The sequence below is a fragment of the Pempheris klunzingeri genome, chromosome 22 (assembly GCF_042242105.1).
Source record: "Pempheris klunzingeri isolate RE-2024b chromosome 22, fPemKlu1.hap1, whole genome shotgun sequence".
NCBI classification, from domain to species: domain Eukaryota; kingdom Metazoa; phylum Chordata; class Actinopteri; order Acropomatiformes; family Pempheridae; genus Pempheris; species Pempheris klunzingeri.
The window spans coordinates 12,153,002-12,179,679 of record NC_092033.1 but is presented as its reverse complement, the minus strand read 5'-3'; the positions used below and the strand labels follow the sequence as shown (position 1 = coordinate 12,179,679).

Here is a 26,678-nt window from a genome sequence, read left to right as displayed (position 1 = left end):
CCTAACTCAAGAGTTAAAAGTTTCATCCACATGGAGTGAAAGGGAGAAGGAGGAGTGAGAGGAGAGAGCTGAGCAGGGAGGAATCGGGAGAAAGGCGAGAGAGAATCATTAGTCATATCCATTAGTATTCCATCCACAGCTTGTACTGTGAGACAGCCGGTCTGTCCAAACAAACAACCAGCAGAGGGGGGATGCCTCATTATTACTTCCCCTCTTTTTTCTCACCCAGAGTTCACATTCCATCTGACCATAAACACCAGGCCGGGGCTGTAGCCTTGCCCTCTGTCTCCGCTGGAGTTTAGAGATGTTAGCAGGGCTAGTAAAGCAACAATTCACATGCTGTTCAGTACACGATGAGGACAGTACAGAACAAGGCAGCATCCCGAGAGAGGGAAGACAAAAACACAATGTGAATTCAAAATGTTTAGCCCTCTGAGCATTTTAGGTTTACACCCTCTACAGCCTGATGCATTGTCTGCTGGAAGGGGCGTCTTTCTGCCCTTGAGACGTCTGCTCTTCACACGCCTGCCACCTTCCCTTCCCCACAGTTTATCGCTGAAAGGTCCCAGTGCTCCTGGTTGGAGGCAGTTGTACTCAGCTGGCACACAAATCTAAAGTATTGAATGCAAAGAAGCCGAGGTTTTGACAGCAGCCATGCTTCCGGTCGAATGTTGCAAAAATCTGCAAATGACAACGTAAATCAGTGTTGTAACTACATATGAAAATATTCCTGAGGACATGACGAGATGATATAATTAATGGAGCATGAGTAACTGTTACATTAAGGCTCTTCACTGCTGCTTCTCACCTGCAGCTTTGGTTTTTAACAAATGAGTCTCTTCTGATCCACATGTACCCACTGGTGTCTTTTATCAGTCTGTATGGTTAGGCAGGGACGTGGCATGAAACAAGGGCCCCCTCTGGACATGAACCAGGGAAGTTGCAGTTATGTACACCCCACATCACCATGTCCTGTTTGTTCCCTATTTTTTGGCCTTGTGGTGGTTTGAGAAGAGGCATGTAATAGAGAGTGACACCAATGCAGAAGTGGGAGCAAGTACCACGGCATCGATGTGTATTTGAAAAATCTCTTTCCATCTTCGTCTTTATCGTCTTTATTGCATATTCTCTTTTTCAATACCTCAACTGTTCTATCTTTTTTGCCAATTTGTGCCCTTTTTCTGCAAAATTCTGACACTTCCACTCAGGTTTTTATGCACAAATTGAAAACGGGCACAAAACAGATGAATGGAAATGTACCGCAGGATGTCCTTGGACACCAGCTGAACACCTCTTTGCTGCCGGGCAAACATACAGCAGTACTGTACTATTTTAGAGTGCAAATATTCGTTCCTGGGGCGGCATGAGTAAGTCAGATTTTGAGCCCCAAGTGGACTTTAAACATAATCATCAGGGAATATAGAGAAAATCTGTGCTGCCTTCATTTGAAGGGCCAAATCCCCTACTTAATGCCTCTGTTTCCAGTTCTTGGCTTTGGAGAACTGTAGACTGAAAAACTGATACATGGACTTGATCCCTCACCAGCTTCCCACCCATCAACACTGCCAACTGGGATCAAGCACTGCTGCTGGGTTTTCCTCCTGTACCACCCAGGTTCCCCAATCAGAGCCCTGACTTATCTGAGTTTAATAACATGGCATTTAATACCCTGAAACTTTTAATTCAGGCTTAGTTGGCACAAAATTCTACTCTAAAGTGTCAGAAACTACTTTGTATATTTATGGTTGATCAGAAAGCACACAGCAGGCGTATGAATTTTCATTAACTTTACCTCATTGCATGGACTAGAGGATCACATTGGAAATAGGTTTACTCTTGTTAGCTTTATTGTGTTAATCTCAATAATTTGTGATGTGCATTCATTTGTTGAGAACATTTGTTACATTTATTCTGGGTTTTCTCCTCGTTTGTCAACCATTTGTTGGATATATTATTTGTCAAAAACCTAACCAACTAATGATGTGCTGGCAACGCAGTTCTGCTTTTTAGTGTAAAAAATCACACTTGTCCTGTAGCTCTTTTGACTGTGTTCACTTTGCAGAGACAACCAGCCTCGCACTCAAATTGTCGAATCAACTGTGTGTCAGTTTGGGGCACCTGCATGCTCTTTTCACGCATGGTGAAACTACCTTGACTGCATTGGCTTGTGTGACACACATTAAAGTAAGAGAGTGTGTCAGCGGAGGGCAGAAGCCCCGCCACACTCTGCAGTGTACGAATATAGGACTCAGTGTCTCTTTTCGCTGTTCTAATGCTCAGTGGCAAGTTGAAAGGTCATCTTTAATGCCCTGAGCAGTGGCTGTGGGCAAGAGTTACCCCCCCCCCCCCCCCCCACCTTACACCCTCGTCTCCCCACCTCTTAACCCTCCACCCACACCACAGCTGAGCACAGCCCAAACACAGAAGGGCTACTAGGCATTCACACAGCAGCTCTGAGTTGTGTGTTCATTTTGAACGGGAATGATTGGATATGTCCACGCAGCAATATGGGCTCCCTTATTTATTGGTAAATTCCGCCACATATAGTATCCTCACATTTATGGTTTGGTAAACAAAGCTGGAACAAATAATGTTTTGTGCAGATGAATGTGGACAATGACTGCAGCGTGCACATGGAAATAGCTTACTGCAGAGGCAGAGTGCAGTGCATCAACAAACAGTGCATTGTATGTGTCAGAAACGAGACTAAATGAGTTTGGGTGAAAAATGGGCCACATTTTGAAAGGAATGAAAACATTTTCTTTCCTTATTATCACACAGTGGCTACCTTTACAGTGAAAAAGATGTTTCGACACTCTTTAGTGTATTTGGCTCATTGGTATATTGGATTGTTCAGTGTCTTGCTTGTTTGTTGTAACACCACTGCAGCAGACAAAACAGTAAATGAACTGGCCTCACAATTCATGGCCGCCTTTAGAGGGTATTCTGTTCTTCTGCACTTGTTTTAGCACCTTAACAAAGAGATTGCAACTGATTCACCGAACCCTCTTTAGCTGAAGAAGCTCTGAACTTCAGTGACATTCATCAGCCCGAGCCATCAATGGAACTGCAGACAAACAAGCTGCAGCCGATTTTATTGTGGAATAAATTAGGCGGTGTGGATGCTGTGTATTGAATTCCCATCAGCCTCTCCAGCTGACGTCAGAGGACCTCAGGCGACGGATCTCTGCGGTGCTGCACGTGCCCTCCTCAGTGACTGCTCTCCACTTAAAACTCCAACTCCCTCTCAAACACACACACAGACACACACGTACACACTGTGTAGGTACCCCATGAGACCCAGTTGCCAATTATATGACAATTACTATCCTCTTTTCCCCCATATTTTTTCTCTTTTCAAGTCCAGGACATCACATATAAAAAGTTATTTACATGTTTATTAGGTTTGGCGTTCAGGCAAGATTTTTGAGGACTCTTTGGGAAAACAGGTGTTCAATTAACTTTCAGCCAGCTGGTATCAGAGATGTTTTAAAGCCGATTGCTTAAGTTGTTTGCTGCCTTTTTGAAATTATGACAGACACCCAGACAGTGCGTCGTCTTGAATGGGTTGGTCTAATGATTGTTAGCCTCAGATCAGTGGTTTGCTCTGGTCAGCAAGGCCAGAATCTATGAAGAATTGTTCGAATGTTTCCAGACTCTACAGGTTATAGTCTTGGTTTTATCTCTGTCCAGGAAACTTAGCAGTGGAAGACAGTGCTAGATGAAGGCAATACGCCATGTTAGCCTCCCAATTCCATCTCCTCGTGCCAAATGGCCCCAAAGACAATGCAATAAAAGTGAAGGATTTGCTTCGGCCAAAAGTCATGTCCTTGACAGATCAGGGATGTCCAATCTTCCTCTGTCCACCATTCTCAGTAAATAACTTTCTCCCTGCTTCCGCGATGGCTGGAAATAAGACTGTCACTTGGTCCTGGAATATACAGCGTCGCAAGCTATGTTTGATTCATTGTGGGTCGGGCAGAGCCTGGCAGAGTTGGAACTGAGTGACACTATCATTGCAAACTGGAGTAAACAAGTTAAAAATAGCAGTCTTCCATTGTCGTACAAGGGTCTCAACAAGAAAGTTTCCTCACATTTTGCATAAAGAATAAAGATAAACAGATTATTAAGTAACCATAATGGCAACAACATACAGAATATACTAATATAAGCACATATATCAGCTTGATGATGAATTGTAGCCCTTTTCAACTTAATTATATTATGGATTATTCAAATTAATAATGGATGACTGGTTTTACTTGATCTGTATGTCTCCTATAAGAAAGAAGAATCCCTAATATGTATTGGTAGCTCTTGACAAAAAAAAGGAGAAAAGAAAAACAATGAATACAAAATTAGTGCTCTTTTACTCACTAAACAATAGCTCATCAAAATGCAATAGCAGGAAGTTTAATTTAAAGCATTGCTGTTTTTTGTAGCCATTTGGAGGCAGCAAAACACGCTGTAACACTGATATATCAGCAAACCGTTGCTCATTTACACATCCAACAGACCAATTCAAAGACAGAACAGTCAAATATTCAATCACGTTTTGGTCTCCACCAACTCCTGAGGGAAATATCTATCTCTTTAGCTGATCAATGCAGCAGTCGCTAACTTCGTCTGTCAGATGTTTGGTGCTGAGCGGGTAGTGTATAGTGGGTTCAACAACATTTTTTGCCTAAAAGAAGCTGCCGGCTGGAAACAACGCTAATTAAAACAAGATTGAGAAATAAGAAGAAACAAGCTTAAAGATGCTAACTCTCCGTTGAACCAGAGGTCAACCATAGAGTCCACGGTTCCATGTAGTCATTTGATAACTGTTACTATTTAAAAGACTGTGAAGGGCATCTTTAACTTCAGTTAAAAGTAGTCAAAAGCAAGTTTGTCAAAATTGAATCAAATCTTTTGTAAACCAAATTATTAACAACATTAACACCAAAACATTAACAAACATATAACAAGTGTTTTATGAAGTATACATATTGACTGGTTTTGGAAGACAAAGATCAGTTTAAGTAAAGGCTTTGTGTATCTTATGAAAGTATCTCCACATTCTCTGAGAGAGAGTTCTGGCATGTTTGAGTGGTTCTTGCAGTCTGCGGGTATTTCATGCCTGTTTGACTGAATGAATTTTGATAGGCTGCTATGGTCCAGACGTCTTTAACAGTCCCGACAAGCCTTTGTTCTTTCCCTGTTTTCATGTCTGATCCCCAACAGCCCACAGGGGAAGCTCTGTTGGCCGTGCGCTCCGAAAGCCTTTCTGTTTGATCAACTTCTAACATATTTGAACAATTTAGGCAGGGAATGAGTGCAGGTAATTCAAAGCCTGCCAAAAGAGTGTTTTGGGGAGATGAGAAGACATGCGGGTTCACAAGGAGTGGCGGAGAAACTCGGCTTTCTCATTTCTGCGCTGCAGCATGCTCCAAAGCTACCCATCAACATGAACATGAAGCCCTAATGCGGCTGACATCTTTCATCTACAAAAACCATTTGAAATTATCCTGTCTCCCCCAAAACCACCTCTACCCTTTCCCTGCTTCTCTTTCCTCAGGCAATAACATATTTCACCCAGTAGAGGCCAGTGTGTAGCTGATGAGGTCATCCACTCAATATGACAGCTACATTGCAAAAAAAACGCTTTTGAAGCCCCTCACTGGAGGTCACTACAGGAGTGTGGGAGGGGGGTGCATGGATATCATTTTGTCCGGTCTAAGCAGGGGTGTCTGTGACTGTGAGGGGATCAATGGTACACTGAGCGGCATGCAGGAAAAAAAGAGACACATAGTGTTCGTCAGTGAGGCAAGGTAAACATCAGAGCAATCTCCGCCATTGTTTGAGGTAGAAAAACGCAGCGAGTGGGAGAGAAAAGCCCCGTTCAATATTGCCATGAAAGGACTTTGATGGTGAGTGTCATTAAATACATTGGAACAGAGTGCAGATGAGAGGTCAGGGCCATTATGGATAGATCATGAGAGCCCTCTACTGACAGTTAAATCAAAAGAAACCAATATCACCATCAAAACAAAGTCTCTTGCTTCCAATTTCTGTCCCACATTAGGAAGAGAAATAGACTTTACTGAATAGGTGTGATTATTTTCTGTGGTTGAGTCATCAGAAATAAGCTGCTTTTTTCCCCCTTCATGTGGAGAATTGAAGTGGGACTGGGAAATTCTAATCATCATTTAGCACTAAAATCTTATTTCAGACACCCACCTACTGCTGTAAAAGAAATGAAGAAATGATTTAGTGATCAAAGGGGAGGGGTGGAAGAGATAAAAATTAGAGTGTGAATATGCTGTTAACAGCCTTGAGGAGTGACCAGTGATTTATTTTCAGTTTTGAGTCTGCACAGTTTAAACTGAGCAACTTTACAGCCTCTTGTAAGCGGTGTGTACCTTCAGAATGAAACTCTGGACTCTGCAAAGTAAGTCATGCAGTCTCACACATGGCTTTCAAATTCATTTTTTCTCAAATTGTGCGATTACATTGGAGTCAAATCATTTATTTCTGAGGCACATTCACCTGATTCTGGGATTTTTTTTGAAATGTGTCAAACAAGAGTAGAACACTGAATAAGTTTTTCTGCGTTGAAAAAATGAACTTCTTTCACCATGTTGATTGATCTTTTTTTCCACTTACTTTGAGAAAAATGATGTCCAGCCCTTTAAATTAAAGATTTAAGTTACTCAGTCATTGTTCTTTCTGCATAATTTCACACCCAGAGCCATTTTGTCTCCAGAATAGAAAAGCGAAAAGGAGCTTCATCGCATGAGAAATTAAAACCCACCTGACATGTTCTGTACGCAGTCCCCAAGTTTGCAAATAATGTTTGGAGAGACAAAAAACACGCTCCAAGTTCACCTCAGCTATGCCAGGCTATCTTTTAGTTTCAGACAGGCAGCGGGGGTATTTGAGAAGTAAAACTGCAGGGAGAAACAAATCCCTGTCTCAAAGCAGCACAGAAACACCGTTATTGAATTCTGCACCTAAAACTCCCGTCTCTCTGCGGGTCGTCCACCTGGGAGCAGCCTGCGAGTGAATATTAATCAACCAAACGTTTGAAAGTGGAGATGGGAATCGAACAGAGGGTTTTGATGTGTGTGCGCTGACAAATAGTGGATCTACATGTCTCAGAAACATGTGGTGCAAATTGAAGAGTCACATACTGATGTCCTTGTGAGAGAATTGTCGAAAATGACCGCTGATGATTGCCTCCTCCCAAATCGCACAGGTTAGTGATTAAAAGGCCTAAACTCGCTCAGTTGCAGTCATCCCTGAAATTGGACGGATATCGAGGTAATGCTGCGACTCAAAGGGCTGTAGAGACCGACTATTATTATGATTTTAAAATCAATAGGCTTTTTTTTTTAGGCATCGCTTTGGGAGGGGGAGGAGTGGGGGACCTGGCCGGTCAAGGGTGTGTAGTGTGCTTCTCGTAGATGTTGAACTGTAACTATTTCTCTCCACCGCTGCCGTGTGATCTGAGGTGAGCCTCAGCCTGGAGGGAAATGTACTGCTGTTTGCCTTTGTGAGGCGTTTGTAATCTGCAGTTCAGCTTTGTTCCACCGCCACACAGGCTACAAGGAGACCGGGCGGGCTGTGGTGCTTCAGCAACACAAAGAAATCATACTGTATCTTTGTTATTGTACATTAGAGACCATATGCAGCTTTTATACCCATTTCAAGAAGGCATAAAGAAACACACTTAAAAGCACCTCTGATTCACAGTATGTCAGCTCAGGAGAGGACCGGTTACAACGTTATAGGTAAATATATATAGATATAGAATATAATGTATATACTGTCCAGTATCTGTGCCAGCAGTGTGACACTAATACTGTAAACACAACATTACGTCTCTTCAAAATGGTGGGAAGAGCTGTCAGAACTGTCCACCACAATTTGTTTTGCTTAAGTGAGTAAACACCACCCGCCCACATATTTCTCAGTTATTGTCTTGCTTCCATGTCTGACATACCAAACTTCTCATCTCGTGCATGTCTCGGTGACAGCGCAGCTTAGCATGCCTTGCAAGCTAATGCTGCCACCGCTGTCACCACGGCTTCCCTCAAGATGCAAGATGAGATCTGCAGGCAGAACGTGAGAGGAGGAGGGGAGTGGGACTGTAATGAATCCTTCTACGGTTTCACGTACATCTTCTGTCTTGAGTCGCCTATAGGACTGTGCAACGCTGCTTTGATAACAAACCACAAAGACCAAATGAAATTAGATGTATAAAAGTACATTTTTGTGCCTTTGGATTAGCTACAAACAACAATATGCTGTAGGTAATGCCGCGTTAAATTACCTGCCTCACATTATTCAACATTATTTCACTCAAACCTGTTTAGGTGCTCTGTCTGGCACAGAGCACCTAAAAATATCCACTAAAAGATGTAGGTTATGTCATGTTCTGACTGCAGAGAACAGCACCTATTTCTGTACCCACAACTCCTCTGCACTTGTAAATTTCCTGCCACTGACCTTGAAGCTCCGTTGCTCTCTATTAAATGTAGAGTGGTGGCTGGTTTTAATTGACATAGATCTTTAGACCATGTGGGTGTCACACTGCAGATCACCTTTCCCTTCTCCTACAGACATCACACTGACAGAGACATCTGGCTTGTGAGGCTTCTGTTTCCCCCGTATGCATTGAAAATATTCTGCTCGTCTTCGCCCTGTTATATTAAGGCTGTGCATGTTCCCAAAAGGTGCCATTAACCACATTTTAAGCTTGGCTGTGTAAGCAGGGTTTTCTTGGATTTGCAGGCAAAGTAGTGACTGCTGTCACTTTGTACCACGCTGCGAAATATTTGTACAACTCTAATAATTTTGCACCCTAATGAAGAGACACATTTTAATTTTGTCTTCACGCGATACTCAGCTCATGAAAGTGTAGATTTGCTGCCGCAGTTGTCTGTTAACGCAGTTGTTCCTTGGATTTTGAAAAAGAATTTGTTTGTTTGAACAAAAGATGAATGAGCAAAAGAAAACCACTTGCAGGAGCTCAAACTTCAGGAGACAATGCAATAGAAAAGAGAACTCCACAGAGAAAAAAAAAAAGCCCTGTACAGTACCTACGATAACAAAGCAAAGATAGCGACAGTCGTACTGTATTGCCCATGTTCTCAGTCTGGTGTCCTTGTGCTGTGCTGTTGGACGTATTGCTGCGACTACAACGGTGTGTGTGAGAAGCTGGTGTGGGATTACAGGTAACTGGAGGCTTTATCTCTCCACCAGCAGCTGCAGTCATGCTCCCTCTCAGCCTCGCTGTGTGACGCCTGGTTTGGGAGAAGTGGGTGGTAAACCTCCACGGGGAAATGTTGGCGTGTGTGTAGGTGGTAGGTATAGGTTATCTGAGACTGGAATCATGGTTAAATCCAGAGGATGAGCAATATCCTGTCTGTGGTGTGTGGAACACAATATGGAGTCCTGGAAGAAAGTTTGATCCTTAAGGAAAAAATAAGAAAGCAGAGTTTACAATTTTAGATTTGTGGACACCATAACCCCTTTTTTTTTAAATCACATATTACAAATTTGGAATTTGGTAGCATGTTAAAAAAAATTGAGGAATTACAAAAATCTATATAGCTATATCAAATTTAGGATATTGAAAGTTTTGGGGCCGCCATAATACATTTCAAAACACATCTAAAATTCCGTCGGCACACTAAATTTGGGGATTCGGCCGTGCTAAAACACATTTTGCAGTTTAACTACAGTTATAACAACACATTTTGCGGTGTAGTGTAACAATATTTGGGTTTGCAAGCATTAAACAAAACCAGTGCATATATCGTAAAGCCTTTGAACACATGTACAAAACACTTTACATGTGAATGTAAATATAGACAAAATATGGCTCACTTATCAGATAGAAAAACTGAAATAACACAGTTGTGCTTGTCAAGAAGAGGACAAGTCTGTGCAGACTTGAAAGCAGCATAAAGTCTCTCAGCATCTTACTCAAAGAAAGCACTGGAGCACACAGATAGTTAAATTTTTATTGATTCGATGCGAGTCCCCGCACCATCATCAGAGTCAAGCAGTCACCTCTTTGTGTGTGCGTCTATGTGAGTGTTCATGGAGTCATGTACATAACTCCAGTGACCTGAGTTTAATGCCGACTTCATGTCAGAAAGTTTTCTCCTGTGCGCCAACTTTTCTGAGTTTTTAGTTAGTCACCATGACTATATTTTGGCACAATTTTGAGTGTTAAAAGTGTATGGAGGGACAGCACAGAAGTGGAGAAAAGTCCCGATTGGAATTTATTGTAACTGCAGATCCAAATGGACTTCAGGCACCATTTCCTCTGCTGGGGAAATGCTCAGCTTGTAAATGAAAAAAAAATCTTAAGCACCAACTCCTCATGCTGAACAAAGCATGCTCACCTGTGATGTATTGAAAATTACTTCCTGGTTAAAGGCTTACAGACAAACTGAAACAATCCTTGTGTTCTAAACACTGTTGTAAAAAGGGCTTGCTGAGTTTTGAAATTGGTCCTATAGATTGCCTCCACCAGCAGCTGAGATCGGATGGCAAATTACCTGTAATGGCTGCAATGCAATCCTTGAGGGAAATTGCGCCAGATCAAGGTACATCGAGTAAAGGTCTAGTCGGCTCAGATCGTTATTTAAAGCATTATGAAAAGGATCCCTACAGAGATAGACCTGTAAGATCCTTTTTGTTTAACTAGAAACAGCCGTTATATCGCTTGGTTAAAAGCTACCAGACTCCACTGACAAAAACAGTAATTTTACACAGGAGTTGCTGGCCTAGTGCTGTCTCAATCAGTTGGTTTGTTTGTGTTATTGGGTGACTTTGGTGTTTTAAAGGGTTAGCTCAGATCCAACAGAATATTTGTGCAACACACAATAACCCAAACAAACTAACTAATTGAGGCAGCAGTGGAGCAGCCACTCCCATGTTCTGTAAGGTAAAATTATTGTTTTGGTTAATGGAGTCTGGTGAGTTTGAGTAGAATGATACAATGTCTGTTTCTAGTTGAACAAGAAGGGTATTACATGTCTGTCCCTGTAGGGATAATTTCTGTAATGACACTTAAAATGACAATCTGAGCCAGTTAGCGGCAAAAACAAGCACTTCTAGTGGACATACTTTAATCAAGCACAATTACCCCAAAAGATTACATTGCAGCCATTGTAGTTCATTTACCACCTGTTCTCAGCCATCGACTGAGGCAAGCTGCTGGACCAGGTCTAATTTTTTTTCATACCTACCAGTCATTTTGAATATAAAAAATAGGGCCTATGTTACACAAAAACAGGAACTATCCTTTAACAGGCCTGATTTTAGGCCTAACTTAACCATTAGAATTTACACCTTAAAAATCACAACATTATCAATTTGATGAGACTGGTTAACCCTCGTCGGTGACAATGAATATTTCTATGACCTGAGCAAAATGATTTTTATCAGCAAACTCACTCAATTCTCTGTTGTGAGAGGAACAGCTACAAACTTTTTACAGCAATATTCAAGCCTGTTGACTGCTTGACATACAGAAGACTGTCTTTTAAACATCCAGGGAGCAGTGTAGTAATTAATGTTCTGTAATGTCTTAATTGACTCTGCTTAGTTATATGCATTTGGGACATACTCATTTGTGTCTATGCCACTAATGTGGAGTATGACACGACTATATGCTGCTAAATGCCATAAGAACACATCTACATAGTGGAAATAAATCTTCAAAAACAAACCTGTAGATTATGTTGAACTTTATAAATCAAAATGATATTCATATTTTGCGTTTCTAATGTATTATTCATGGGCGAGTCGTGACTGGCAGGCATATCTGCTACAGCATTATTTACCTTAATCCACAGCACATTAAGTGCATTCTCAGTTTCAAGAAGACTGTGATTTCTGGGCTCTTTAATAAGCTGTCGCTGCCTTTCCACTTCAAATATGAAAATCCACAGTCTGTTTACAAGCAAAATTAAATACACAGAGATATGAACGACGCCGCTCAAGTGGACAGAAATATGAATTCTCTGTATGTGTCGGAGAAAATGCATTGAATAAGAAGCAGATAGCGGGGAGAGAGAGAGCAGACATGATGGAAAAGAGAAAAGGAGGGAGGATGACTTAATCAAAAGGCGGACAAAACTGCCCACACTGTGCAAAAGCTTTCTCATCCAGCATACTTTAATGAACAAGTGACTCAAGGTGCTTTCAGTGGGTGCCTGAGAGGTGCACTCACACACACACACACACACACACACACACACACACACACACACACACACACACACACACTCAGTCACATAAAGATAAATGTTGCCTTTTCAATTAGACAGACAGCTCTAAATTGGCGCCTTTTGGAGAGTGGGCAGGAGAGAGTGTCTGACACAGGAGAGAGGGAGGCGGTGACCGTTGATGCTAACAGTGTGGGGCTTGAGGGACGGAGCTCTGTTTCTGGGCTGTCAGCGGCTGCCAAGGGGATCAGGCTTCGCAGGTCCAGTATCCAGACAGCCAAAGATCTAAAGGTAACAAACCCAGCTATTTCGAGCAATCAAAAGGCAGCCATATGTGGAGAAAAGCACCAGGACGAGGAGTGGTGATAAGACGTCCTCTGCAGCCAGGCTTCACACAGGTGACTCAGCTGTAGCTTTCCTCACTGAAAGGAATGCAGATTAATGGCGAGGGTGAAAAAAGGTGACTATAAATATAACACACTCAGCATAATCTAAAATGATCAAACCTGCTGACTCAAAATATTCACACCATGTAGCCTTTTTCAGCATATTCCCTAAATGTGCAACATCCATCAGTGTTCAGCCTTGTGAACCCTTGTAGGTCTGACGTACACGGAGCAGCCATATACTTATGAATACCGTTGCAGCAGAAGTCAAACCTAATGTTAGCTTGTGTGAAAACAACACAATCTTTCGAAAAGTTTGTGATCATGTGAAACATCACATGATCCAAATTTTAAACATGTGAATGATGAGAAATTTGACCAAAGCCTGCCAACTTAGAAATGGTTTTTAGCGAAAAAAGAGGCGAAATTTCCTCTCAAGAGTTGGTAGAGACCAAAAACAGAGCTAAAAGTGATTGCACCTTCAATAACACTACTAAATCATACTTCTGTCACTTCTATAATCAACAGCAGACAGATACTTTACTTTGCTTTACTTAATAATAATAGGTTTTTTTTGATAGACATGCAATTGAGAGTCTACATGAATCAAGTTTAAACATAAAGACTACCACATTTTTAATGGTGATATGATGTACGTATTCAGCACACTGCAGAGAGTAAAACTGAAAAGAGGTCCACACGTTAAAGCTGAGAGAAAACTTTCAAAATAACTGGCAGTCTTTTAATTTTTTGTACCATCGTTTACAGCATTGTAAATTAGACCATTCTCTAATATTTGTTTGAAATGTTTACCCCCTGAGCCAGTGCAAAAAAACAGGTTTTTTGTTTGTTTGTTTTTTTAATCAACCTGTCTCCACTGAAAAGAAACCCTTATTGGAACTTTAATCCACTTGTGTAGCCCCCCTGGCTCTCTTTGCGCTACCTTTTTTTTTTCCATGTGAAAACATGGCTGAAATATTGAAAAGCTGAATAAACTCAAAAAGATACAAAAGAGGGAAGGAGTGGATTTGCATTCGGAAAAAGAAGTTGAATATAGTCCTCATTTGTGGTATTGGTATTTATATAATCCTAAAAAAATGAATGCAATTGATAACTACTGAAGTTTGTCGTACCATTGACAGTATGGGGCTCATAATGTCCTCATATGAGAGCTAATAATCAAGAAAAAGGGGGCACAGAGATGAGTGGGAGGATAAGTGACTGAGTGGGTGTTTGGAGGCGTAGATATAATATGATCAGTGTAATGGAGGCATTCATGCATAAATAGAAGTCTTCAATTTCAGCTGTTTCAGCTCCGATGCTCTCACAGAGCCATTGTTTGTCATCCTTATTATTGTGTTTTTATCATTAAACAAGCCTGTCATTTTGCACTGCTGATCAAACTGAGTTCTGTTTTCAAGACTTGGACTCAAACACAGTACACACACACACACACACACACACACACACACACAGAGAAAGGCAGACACACAAACACAGGCAGATACACACACACACACACACACACACAGTGCCACACATGCTGTTTTTGTTCCGGAGCACAGCTCCCTGGGGGCTGCTCCAGGGCTGTTCTGAGAGATAGCAGGGACCCTCTCCACACACTCTCTCCCCTACTGTCTGACCTTTAAGAAAACACAAGTCAGAAAATGTGTGGCATTTTCCTCTAATCATCTGCACCTAAACACATGAGAATTGGTGGCGTACTTCAATTAAGGCATCTGACAGCCTCGTGAGAAATGAGCCACTTTTCTTCAATGGCAGTCATTATCAAACCCAGAGGCAGAGGTGGACAGCATTACAATCAAAATGCATCTTGATACAAGATTCAAAATACACGACTTTCCAACCTTTGAAATTAAACTACAAAATATAGCAACCTTGAAATGTATCAAAATAAACTACATTATTTGGGTTGTATGTTAAAAACACAAAAATGTATTTATATGGGGAACAAGAAAATATTTCATGTACCTAGCCTCCGGTTAGTACAATATGTAACTTTTGATTTTAAAATGATTAAAGGCATAATTACACAGCTTTGTTTAATGCTTGATTCTGATTATGGTCGGGGTTACAGCATCCTACCGTCTGTTAATATTGTATGATAGACTGTTGCTATGGATGCAGTTCCGATAGCGGAAGCGATTAAAAAAAAAAAACATTTTTAAATCAATAAAACCATTTAAAAATCTATATTTTATGTCAAATTATTGATTTATTCAGTACAAAGCCATATAATAAGGGGGAATGGTCTTGAATCATCCTGAAGGGTACATACATGATGCCTAAAGAACACTTGGATATCACGGCAAGAGTTACCTGTTTTGCTATATTTGGAATGGAAATTTAATAGAAATATACCAACCATCATGTTTCACCAATCTTTTGCTCTACTTTGTTCCATTCGTTCCCTTTCGAACAAACTTGGGCAGATCACTGGGCGCACTGTCTAATAGACCAGACCGACATCACGTCCTCAGGCTGAGCATAGGTATACATCTATTGCGCCAAGCCAAGACCGCACCCCCTTTGGTGGGAAAGAATCGAGCTTTTACATAACGTGAGAAACTATTGTAGATCGAGATTAGCACAAGATTGTGAGACTAAAATCTTTCATGCTGAGATACGTGAATATTCACTCACTGAGGTAAATAGCTAAAGGATGCTGGTGACACTTAGTAGGCCCACTGATGGAAAGCTAACTAGCTCGAGTGGGAGGCTGCTGGAGTACAGTCATAAACTATCACAGCAACAGTAAACATTACTGTCCTCTCCAATGAAATCTCAGCCTGCTAGCTCTAACAGTTGGGTATTAAGAGGTTGGTCATTTATAGACAACACTTAGCTTAATGCTAGTGATTTCAAGTATGTATAGATGTCTAGATAAGCCAGTCTGGCCGGTGTCGCTGATCCACATGGACGGGGTAACACTGAACAGGCATGATGGCTGACCAATCAGCTTTAATTTATCGAGTTATCGTGAACGCTCAGGTTCAGGCAAGGTTGCAAAATAATTATTAGACATGTCTATAAAACAAAGGCTGTTTTTCTGCGGCTGCATATTGGAGTTATAGGTTTGACTTTGCATGCTTGTCTGCTTGTCTGTCTCTTTCAAAGACCCTCCTCTGTCCTCTAGTCAATACACTTCTCATTTCATCTGTGCTGGAATCTCTCAAAAGCTCAGCTCAAGGAACACGCTGACCGAGAAACTCCTAAATAAATCCTTTCAATATGCCCTGTGTCTTGGTGAGGCATTCGCTCCTCTTCTGAATCACAACAACTGAGATGGGAAAGCCACTCAGAAGTGGATTTTTCTGGCTGACTTTTCCCAAGGACATAGTGCTGTATTCTCTGCTTGTATCTAAAGATAAACAAACAGTGAACTGTACAGAAAAATCTGTCAATATAATATCTTTGGTTTTATTTCTGTTTTTCTAAATATCTGAAATGACTAAGTGGAAACTGAAATTATCATCCCAGTAGATATTTCTAAGTGAGATGATTTTATTTGTTAAATATGATTTTGCCTTTTATTTACCAGACACCAGGTCATACATTTTGCATGAAAGAGGATATGCATGGGTGCAACTGAGAGTTCTTTGTGTGAGAACTTTCCAAGAAAGCAAGATCAAGAAAGCAAGACGCATTCTGCTCATTTTCAGGTTCTCGCTTGTGTTTGGGGTTTCTACTCGAATATATTTACATGCTATTATGTTCACTTGCTTTTCTGTGCATACTGCATACTGGCCCACTTTTTTTGCTCTTTAAGACCCCCCCCCTCCCAGGAAGCCCAGTCTGCTCTGATTAGTCAGCTCCCTAAGCAGACACTGCCCAACAACTCACGCATGAGCTCTGCCGTCTCCGAAGTGGAAGCACATTAACTGAGCTTGAACATCAACATGTGATCGGCAGATTCCTGCGTGTGACATCACAAACGGGGCCAAAACTAAACAAATTATTTTTACTCATATTTACTGAAAGCAGTGGTGTCAAAGTGTACTGATGTCACCTTTAATTAAGTTTTCTAAGTCACTGCAGCAAGGTGATAACTTCAACCACTTGAATTCAGCAAATAAGAGATCTTTAGCTTAAGTCAATCTTTAAGGAGTTTCAAACAATGAGAGCTCTTAAAGATTTCAAAACAGAGACAGAGACAGTTCCTCCAAGCCTGTGCTTTATGCTTTATGATTGGACAAGACGTGTGAGACCGATGGTTACCTCCTGCATAGGGAAGAGATAGGTGACTATGGCCTTTTTTTCCAGGTCCATTGATGCACATGGAACATAAGTGACCTGTCTTTACCATTTTTTTACCACTGTGGTTGTGACACTTAGGCTACCTTTTCCTTCCGGTTGCTCGTTCATGGGAAATATGCCTCCAAAACCGAAAGAGACTATGAAAAGACGGAAAGGCTAGGGGGGAGAATTGGGGAAAAAGCTTATCGCACAAGACAAAACATGCTTATTGCAGCACGTTTTGTCCACAACTTTCACGGACTACACATGGGGGTTGTGCTTTTTTTTTTCTTGCTGGCCTGTTCTTCAGCCTTACGTCATGGAACATGTTTGGCTGCCATCCCTCTTTTTACTTTGCAGATGAGATAGGAGGAGCGTGGTGACTTGTTTCTGTCTGACCTGCTATCAGGGTTTGTCCCCTATCACAGGCTGTGTGAAGAACAATGGTTCTGTATTGTACGTTTGGCTCAATGCACAACCCCTTAACACGCTTATGTACCATTCCATTAATCACTGAAGACGTAATGGATTTCATGAGCTCCACCTGTATTGGATAGCTATTGTCATCCCAAGATTTGAAAAGGGACTCTCTTTTATTTAGTGGAATTTAAGTATGGAAGCTCCTTTGAATATGGTAAATGTGAGTCCAATATTCACTTTGTTTTTGCTCAGTTTTTGGTTTCTACCAACTCCCACTGGAAATATATGGCTCTTTAGCTGCTAACTGCACCACTATGTTCACAAGCTAGTCACTAATGGTGTATGTTTCGTGCTCTGCAGTCAGTGTTCTGTGGATTCTTTGAGTTTCTCTCTGAAACAGTTGTCTGGTGTGGCCAAAAAAACAATGCTATGTTCACTGCACCATGTGACTGTAGTTAAAGGCACATTTGAATTAAAAAAAAAATTAAAAATGTTGTATAATTCTAAATATTGTGTGACGGAGTCAGAGAGAGCTGTGAAAAGACTTCCGTAGGAAACTACACTCTTTGATTTGTTGCCTCCAGGGGCAGAGTTGTTAAAAAAACATTTATAATTCATGTGCAGCTAAGTGATATTAAAAGCATACATGTGTAATGCGATAACATTTGTGTTCATCATGAACACACCACAGAGGGGCTGTGGCTTCGTCACACACTCTCCATCTGTATTTAGACAAGTTCTGTGATTAAGAACTGGACTTTGAAAGGTTAATGGTTTAAATTAAAGAAAATAAAATCCATTCTTCACAGAACGATAATGGTGGAAATCTTTTTTCGCTCAGCCAGAGCAGCTCATAACCAAAGCGATTCACCTTTTCTTGGGCCTGATAATTGATTCATTAAACAGCTCTCTCCTTTATTCCTTCATCGGCGACTCCATCGCCCCCTGCCTTAGTATCAAATGCAAGCAAAGGATCTGATAGTATGAAGGGACTCTCCTTTGCACTCGGTGGGGATTACATCAGTTCTAATGGGAGAGATGAGATAGATGGAGAGCTCTTTGCGTCTTGTGTTTGTCTGCTCTCCAGAGTGGTGGAGCCTGTTGTGTTTATTCGCTGGAGCACACAAGGAGTCATTGAAGGTCCATCGATTTGTGGCCGGTATTGGCTTTCCCTCTTCCATTCCCTTCACCAGGAAGCCACAGCTGGGTCTGGATCAATGGGCCAAATTGAGGGTTTGATAGGACTAATTCTCACTGGCTCATGAGCCACTCTGGCTACTGGGTGTTTATGATGTTCCAGCTAAAATCACCCCCACGGTGTTAGGTTTGCAAACATTCAGTTCTCCTGTTCCTAACGTGGCTTAGTGGAGATCTAGATTGAGACTTTACTAGGTTTCTGACCTTGATTGCAAGCAGTTGTTAAATGCGATATCATTTGGCTTCTCTCTGCTGTTTTGTGTGGAGGGGTTTTCATTGCATTTGCTGCTGTATCAATTCTGTCTTGAATTCTAACAAAAAAAGAGCATTATAAAAAATGAATAGAAATATCAATTAGTCAACTGACAGTTTATCTCCTACTATTTATCAGTTAATAAGTTCAGTCATTTATTAAATGAAAATATCAAACTTTCTGTGGTTCCAGCTTCTCAAGTGTGAGCATTCACTGCCTTTTGCTCTTGTATATTAAATTCAATTGAATATCTTTGGGCAATTCAAAGATAAGACCCAGAACTCTGGTTTGTGAAACTGTGATGGTCATTTTCTTTTCATTTCATAGACTAAACGATTAAGTGAGAAAATAAGAAGAAAGACTAATCAAATAATAACGCACTAATCTGAAAGTGGGAATATTTATAGGACAGCACCCGTTTCTCTCACACATGAATGGCAGGTAAATGACTTCTGTATTGGACCTAATGGGTCAGATTGTCTCTCAAGCGTCCCAACAAATTCACAAACTTTCTGTTTTTCTGAAACTTAAAGTCTTACTGCAACCTCTGAGACATTAAATGGGTTTCTTTTATTTGAGTTTCACCTCAATAAAACCTTCAGGTATGGCAATATCCTACAGTGAATATCTAGCTTAGAATCAAGGAAGGTGAGCAATGATTGATGACCCTTTTTCTCTTGTGTCTGGTTACTTGTGTACCAACTTCAGCAGAACATTGAAATATGTCAAATTTTTGTTTTTTTACAAATTTCCTCTGTAATTCCTGGAAAATTTCCTGCAGAAAAAAAGAACACTTTTTCTTTGTTGGTGTCAAGAAGGAATGACCTAGGGACGGCAGTGAGCTGAGCTGATATTAAAAACACACTGTTGTTGTCAAATTTTATGGCTCTGCATCATGAGAATAAGTGATTCGTTTGCCAGGTCTTGGAAGAAAATTGGAAGAAATGTCACGAAGTGTCGAGCTGGAGGTGTGTCTGACTGTGTGTGTATTGAAGGAAAAGGGGGGAAGAGCATTTATGGAAAGTAGATGTCCTTTAAGTTGCCAATCCCCAGTGCTTCTTATCAAAGCGTTACACAGGCAGCACACATGCCTGCTGAATGATAGTTAAATGGTCCAATCCACCCAGTCATCCATTATAGGTGCTGTCATGCTCTGGAAATGGGAGCTACATGGTTGGGAGAGACTTCCATTTAATTTATTGACCTCACGAGGAGGAGAAACCTGCTGTCTCAGAGGACTCTCCTGCTCCAGACGAAATGGTTAATTCACTTTAATTCCAAGACTTATTTCTTTCTTTAACCTACTGTATGGAGTGCTCATTCAAAGTCATCAACCCTGTTCCCTTTTATGCCTGCACTGCACCAAGAGCCCATCACTCTGTGTGTGACTAACTGAGGAAAAGGCTTTCTTATCTTTTCAAAGGCCACAATGCCTTTCTCTTGGAAAATGATCTTTATCGGACAGCTTTCATTGGGTTTTCTCTCTGAAACTCTTAGAACTCATTGTATGCGCTTCTTACAGTTGGGATTCAATGATTTTTTTTTCTTCCCCTCATTCGGGGTTATGGAGATGAATAGTGGAAAACTCTTAAAAAGAGTCAAAATACAAAAAAAAAAAAAGTTGGGAGATTGAGTCTGAAGTATTTAATCAAAACAGGGTTTGTCTGTGCTCTGCCACAGTAGGAAAAGTATAAAATCAATCGTGTGAAGGATTCAGATGACTTTTCCTGGCAGGCAGGCTGCAAGCGCTGCCATAAGGCTCATTATGAGTTTCTAAGAAGCGCTGGGAGACATTAAATCCTAGGTAAAATGCAGTACAATACCATTTAATAATTAAATATCAAGTCTGAATACCAGATTTAAATTTTAAAGGTTTTCACGGTCATCTAAACAGACCAAGACTTAACTCATATGAGGTCTTTAGTGAGTGAAATGAAAAGTTGGCAATGTAAGTTTACAGCACAATAGGGCGAGGGGGACTCGAAACCAGCTCACAATTAATTAAAAATGACAAATGGATATTATTTCCCTGCCAGGCTCAACCTTTCTACAGGAATTTGAGCACACAGGAGCATTTTTTGGCATCAGTCAGGTAATTGCTTCAGTCTCATGCTGTCTCTTTGCTCACTGAGTGCCGTCTGCTGAAGGAAAAGGGGGAGGAGAAGGCAAGAACGTGGAAGAGAGTGGGTTTTCTGCAATAACTTCATCACAGTGCATTAGGTTGATGATAGTGACAGTGACAGCTTTCTGCTGATCCGGAACAAGCTAGAGGATCAAATAATAAAGGAAATTCTGATTCTGATAATATGGAGTACTTGTTTGAGATTTTAAGACCTTAAACCACCCAGAAAAATGTCAGCAGGTCTGTGCAAACAACGAGCCACAAAGAGACAGATGATCATCGTTTTTTTTCCACAACAATTCATTCAACATAACAGAGACCTGCTGTTTTCTCACTTTCCTGCAGCAGGCGCATGTCTCTCAAACTACAGGCCCTCAGCACATATATGGTCTCTTATTCTAGGGTTTGGGTGTTTTTTGGTTTTGCCCGTCTGGTCCAGTCCAGTGTACAAGCTTAACCTGGCTTGATTTGATGCGGACTGACTGAACTGGCATTTATCATTATAAGATGCTCTGGCAAACGAAAACGGTTTTCCACATCAGCAACCTGTGCCGGTGGCACTAAATGTAACTTGTTTTGCATTAGTAATAAGCAATAAATACTACTACTGCTACTATACATACGAATACTACTATAACTCAACTATTTAGGCTATAAAAACAGCCATTAGTGTCTTAGTATTTTTAGCATCTGTTGGGTGTACACAGCGTCCAAAGCCTGGTCATGTAACAATGGAGGAGTAAAACCTGAGCTAAAAAACAAGCAGACACCGGGAGAGATGCAGCTGCATTTTTACTTTGATGGTAACTTGCAAGTTAAGTTGAGTGGATGTTCAGTTGAACTGATTGTGGTTCTACTACACACTTATTCATGGGCTCTGATTATGTTCCGCTCAGGAGCAGCTGATTCACATGCAACACCTAGTGGTAAAATCCAGTATTATTGGTCCGATCCGGTCTTAGGAGTTATATTAAACCGGTTTTGAAAATGTGTACATCTAAATTAATCTTAGAATTAGAATATTCCTAAATTAGAGATGCAGATGCAGTGAATAAACATTCCTACACTGCGAATCATTGTAACATTCAATGCATTTACCTCCTTAAAGAACATTTGACAATCTTTTGGAACATTTATAAACTTGATTGTTTATATCCATGTTTACTAGCTAGCAGTGTTCTTCTTTACTGCATTTTGTTGGCACATTGATGTGTTATTTGGGTCATTACTGCCACCTGTTGATCAGTTAAATAATATGAAATCATTGACAAACATGTGTATCACATCATCCATGTGTAATATGCACATGCATCCTCCTCAATTTCACTCACACTCCATAACAGAATTATTCAACTTCCCCTCTTGCTACAGTTCAGACTACAGGGGGTAGAGATACAAGAATTTTTGACAAATCAAATCAAACTTGTATGGTGATTCTTGGATACCCGTGACAAGGTTTCACAGTGACTGACAGCAAATACAGCCATGAGTGACAGTGTAGTGGCAGTGCAGACAATCAAAATGTTGATACTAGAATCCAGCACAGGGGAAATGACACAAGATGAGACATGGAAGTTCCCCAGGCTGTTCCCTCTGCCTCATGAGACTTGGGACGACCAGACAACTATTTTTGGTTCTTTTTCTCCTGTTCTACCAAACGGCTGAGTGTTTCAAGTTCAGGCGCATTTTTAGAGAGTTCTTAAGCCATGGGCTTGAAGATTAAATATTTTGAAATGTAGGAAATTATAAATCAAGACAGAAGTAGAAAAGGGGCACTCCAAAATAACTCCCTATGATTTGCACTGAACAGCACAGACTGATAACACGACGAGGGTTCTCCTAATAATCGTCTGGTCTTCTCTTTCAGAATGAATGGACAGAAGCAGTGGACACGGGTGGCCGTGATGGCACTCCTGGTGCTAACAGTGATGGCAGCTGAAGGAGGCAAAGCAGAGAAACAAGGTGAATCTCGCAAAGCTCAGGACAGATTCTTCAGCTGCAGAAAAATCTAGAGAATAACTTTATCCCTGGAGGTTGAGAGTCTCTGCGTAGTTTACTTCTCTTGTTTGATGATGGAGAAGCAACGCCTGTCAATCATTAAAAAGGAATTTTCCCCAAAGGAGTGACGTATGTTGATATTACTCCACAAAAAAATTGGACTGGGAGAATTGTCCTTCTTTACTACCTATGTAGTTGAACACAGCTCTTAAAACCCTATGAAAAAAAATAGCCTTTGGGGTTGAAGTAATTTTCCTCCTTTGAGAATTTACCAGAAACAAATAGCAATATCTTGCAAGAAAGGCAAAATAAGTCAGATAACTCCCACATGGGTAAGGAAAACAACATTTAGCCTAATTTAAATTCAAGAGAAATGTTTATTTGCATTGGAAATTAGTACCTAAACCCATTACATCAAAAGCCCGAGAGAGGGTATATACTTTTATAAATACCGCAAGTAGCAGTTTACATTTCTTGTATTAATAAGAACAAAGATTCTGACATGTTTTGTAAAACCAGAGCCGTAGCTATGAAACTAAAACAGAACATCAGTCCTGACCGCTGTGAGGCTGGACCTAAAAACTGACCCTTAAATGACTTGACACCTGAAAGCAAAAACCTCTAAGTCTGAATTTCTGACCCGCTGAAATCCAGCAAAATCAGGCAAGCCTTGCATGGCTCAGGAACCTCTCAAGACTTGCTTTGACAAGAGTGGTTTCAAGTGACTGGAGAGTTTTGATGAACTTTTCTCTGACTTCATCTGTGGCGATAATTGGTGTATGTTTTATCCTGCAGGAAAGAAGGAGCGCAAGTCGGACTGCGGCGAGTGGCAGTGGAGTGTGTGTGTAGCCAACGAAGGGGACTGTGGACTCGGCACCAGGGAGGGGACACGCACCGGCACCGACTGCAAGCAGACCATCAAGACCCAGCGCTGTAAGATCCCCTGCAACTGGAAGAAGAAGTTTGGAGGTAAGAGAGGACTGTTCAGGCTCAGATTTTTGGGAATAAGGTGTCACTGGAGCTGGAATCTTAACTACTTTAAAATAGCATTCAAATGACCTATGACCTTTGAAAAGATGCAGAGAACTTTCCTTCTTCTGTAACAGCATGGCTCCCATCCTTCTCAGCCCACATCTCCCCATGATGTATGCCAGCCTGTCATTCACACAAACAATGATCCCATTTTCACAATAGGAATGAGTAAGCTAGCTAATTAGAGGTACAACAAAAACGTCTGCTGCGGACGTGATACATCGTCATGGAAAACACAGGAATAATCATCTGCTTTTGTCATTTGCTTTTTGGGCTTGAGACTGTGCAGCCTTTACAGCCGAAATGTCTTGCAGTGACAAGCCTCGGGGACTTTTGTTCCCCCAGTAAGGCCTGTCAGGCAGGAGCCTGCTGCTCAGCAATGAGCCTGTCACGAGTGATGAACACACTGCAGGAAATAATGGCCCCACTAACTGGCTATATAGATTATAGCAGTAAAAGTTTTGGGGAAATGGCAATAAGTTACATGCCTCTGGCCTTTAAATTGTGGAAAGTTTCTTGAGAAAAGAAAAGACAGGAAAAGAAAAGGCCTTTCTTTGTGTTTTAGAGGATGACAATCGAGCCAGTGTCTTTTTTTTTTTAATTTTGGATACTTTTGCAATTAAAAAGATAAATAAATACAGCAACATTTGGTTCCTACGCCCCACAAAATGAGTCAGAATAGGTGCGAAAAGACCCTGCAATTTAACCCTGGCAGCCAAACCAGGATTCAGAGCTGGTGCTGCTCAGTCTGTCATTGATGCAAAGGCTATTTTGCTGGTAAACTAAATACTGGTGCATAGCATATTGCATTAAGGAACAACATTATGTGGCTTTAGACACTATTACAAGAACCTTGTAAAAAAAAGGGTCAACTCTGAAGTCATTTTGGACTCGATTTGGAGAAACATAAAAGATTTAACATCCTATTTGGCAAAACTGTTACATCTGATTTGAATATTAAACTCCACAAGATCCTTAAAAACAAACATGTAAAAAGTAGGTTAACAGCGCTTTTAAGTTTGCAGCATATGGCCCAAATTGTAATTTGCAACTCACAAGAGTGCGACACAACAATGCAGGGAGAGTATAAATGCAGTGCCTAAAATAGGAGTCCGTGCACAATACTGTAGCGTCAGGGTTTCCATCAGGACAACCAAAAAAAAAAAAAAAGGGGACAGCTGTGTGGCGCAGGTGACACTGAGGCTCGCTTTACAACAGACCATAGAAATACTCAAAAACAGTGAATGCACACAAACAGATAAGTAATGTTAATGTGATTTAAGAAAAGAATAATACTTAAATCTGCAAGGGGAGACTTTTCTCTTCAAGGGATTAAAGTCTGGGCCCCTTATTGAAGCGGCACTCCACCCATTTTATGCATTACAGTCCGTTTACTTGTCATGACTAGTATGACTCAGCTTTCCAAAGTCTGGAAGAATAAAATGATAATGATGTCATCTAAATAAAATGAAATATAATGAAGTCTGATTAGCTTGGGCCAGGAGACAACAAAATTCTAATAGAACTATTTAAAAAATAGTAGCATACAAGTGCATAGAAGCCCATGAATGTGTGAAAAAAAGGCATAAATTATGTGACACATATCTGTATCAATAAAGAGTATTATTGTCATCATTGTCCGTGTTGCCATCATCCATGCTATAGGTAATTTGCTAATTATTATTTTCATTATCATGGAGATTAAAGTGTGTAATAAATAAAAGTGTGTGTAAATCAGTGTGCAAACTATAAAAAAGAAACCAAGTTATCAAGATGATTTTATTGATGAAAAAATTCTGCGTTGAAAAATTATAGACATAAAGCTGCATCACCTATATAGAGGACAGTTATTCTTTCAATTCTAAAAATATTTAAACGATCCCAACCCAATCCCCAATTGGGAAAAAAACTTAAATTTCCGAACAAATGTTCGACACGCTGATGAGTGGGTGTGTTCGTACTTGTACAACCATTTTTTTTTTTTGCCTAAGTGTATGTCACGCCTTAAGGAGGACATGGGCTGCCTGCCAAATTCCCAGGAGTCAGCAAGGAAGCTCTCTCTCAGAGACAAATTATAGAGGAGCAGCGCTTTAAAGTTGGATGCTCAGGAGGTCCCTGAAGGATTCCTGCAACAATGGCCCTGTCACTCCCTCTCGCCACTCTCCGTCCCTCCTCTCCTCACCCCTTCTCTCCCCTCTCCCCTCCTCTGATGAGCACCCTGGGATCTCAGAGGCAGTGACAAGGGGTCCGACGCTTTCATGTGAGAGGAAGCTGAGGAATGAGTGTCACAGCCTCGAGGGAGCCCCGGCGAGAATGGCAACAAAATAATGGAGGGAGATATTAGAGACATGGACATACAGCACACAAACACACACACACACACACACACGCTTCTATAACACACACCAGCCACCGGTTAAATTTAATATCAAATAAAAGCACAAATGTGAAATGTATTTGAGGTACGACTGAAAGTTCTCTCACTTCTGTGCTGGCAAGATTGTACCTGTCCGTTATATCCAAGATGAACGGGAGCCAGACTGCTTTTGATTACATTCTTCTGTTAGCGGGTTTCATCATATAGGATATATAAGATAACAATTGAAGTACCATCTGTTCCTGTTAGCGAAAAGCAATAAACATCTTTTATTTTGCTGCTAATGAGAGCGTGACGAGGTTGTAGCAGTACTCACTCTGAGGACACTTTCTATTGATAGGAAGGGGATAATAGCCAAGTAAATTAAAACCTCATCAAACAGGGATTCAAAGTGTATGATGCACAACTC

At 40.9% G+C, this 26,678-nt stretch overlaps 1 protein-coding gene across 1 annotated transcript in view; it reads left to right on the top strand.

Annotated features, from left to right (window-relative positions):
* Positions 1-26,678, top strand: part of ptn (pleiotrophin) — a 40,013-nt gene that overhangs the window by 5,460 nt on the left and 7,875 nt on the right. Inside the window, exons 2-3 of the mRNA XM_070854006.1 lie at positions 22,730-22,824; positions 23,656-23,829. Coding sequence (XP_070710107.1) covers positions 22,731-22,824; positions 23,656-23,829 — 268 coding nt within the window. The 5' untranslated portion in view covers position 22,730. The remainder of the gene's footprint in view (positions 1-22,729; positions 22,825-23,655; positions 23,830-26,678) is intronic.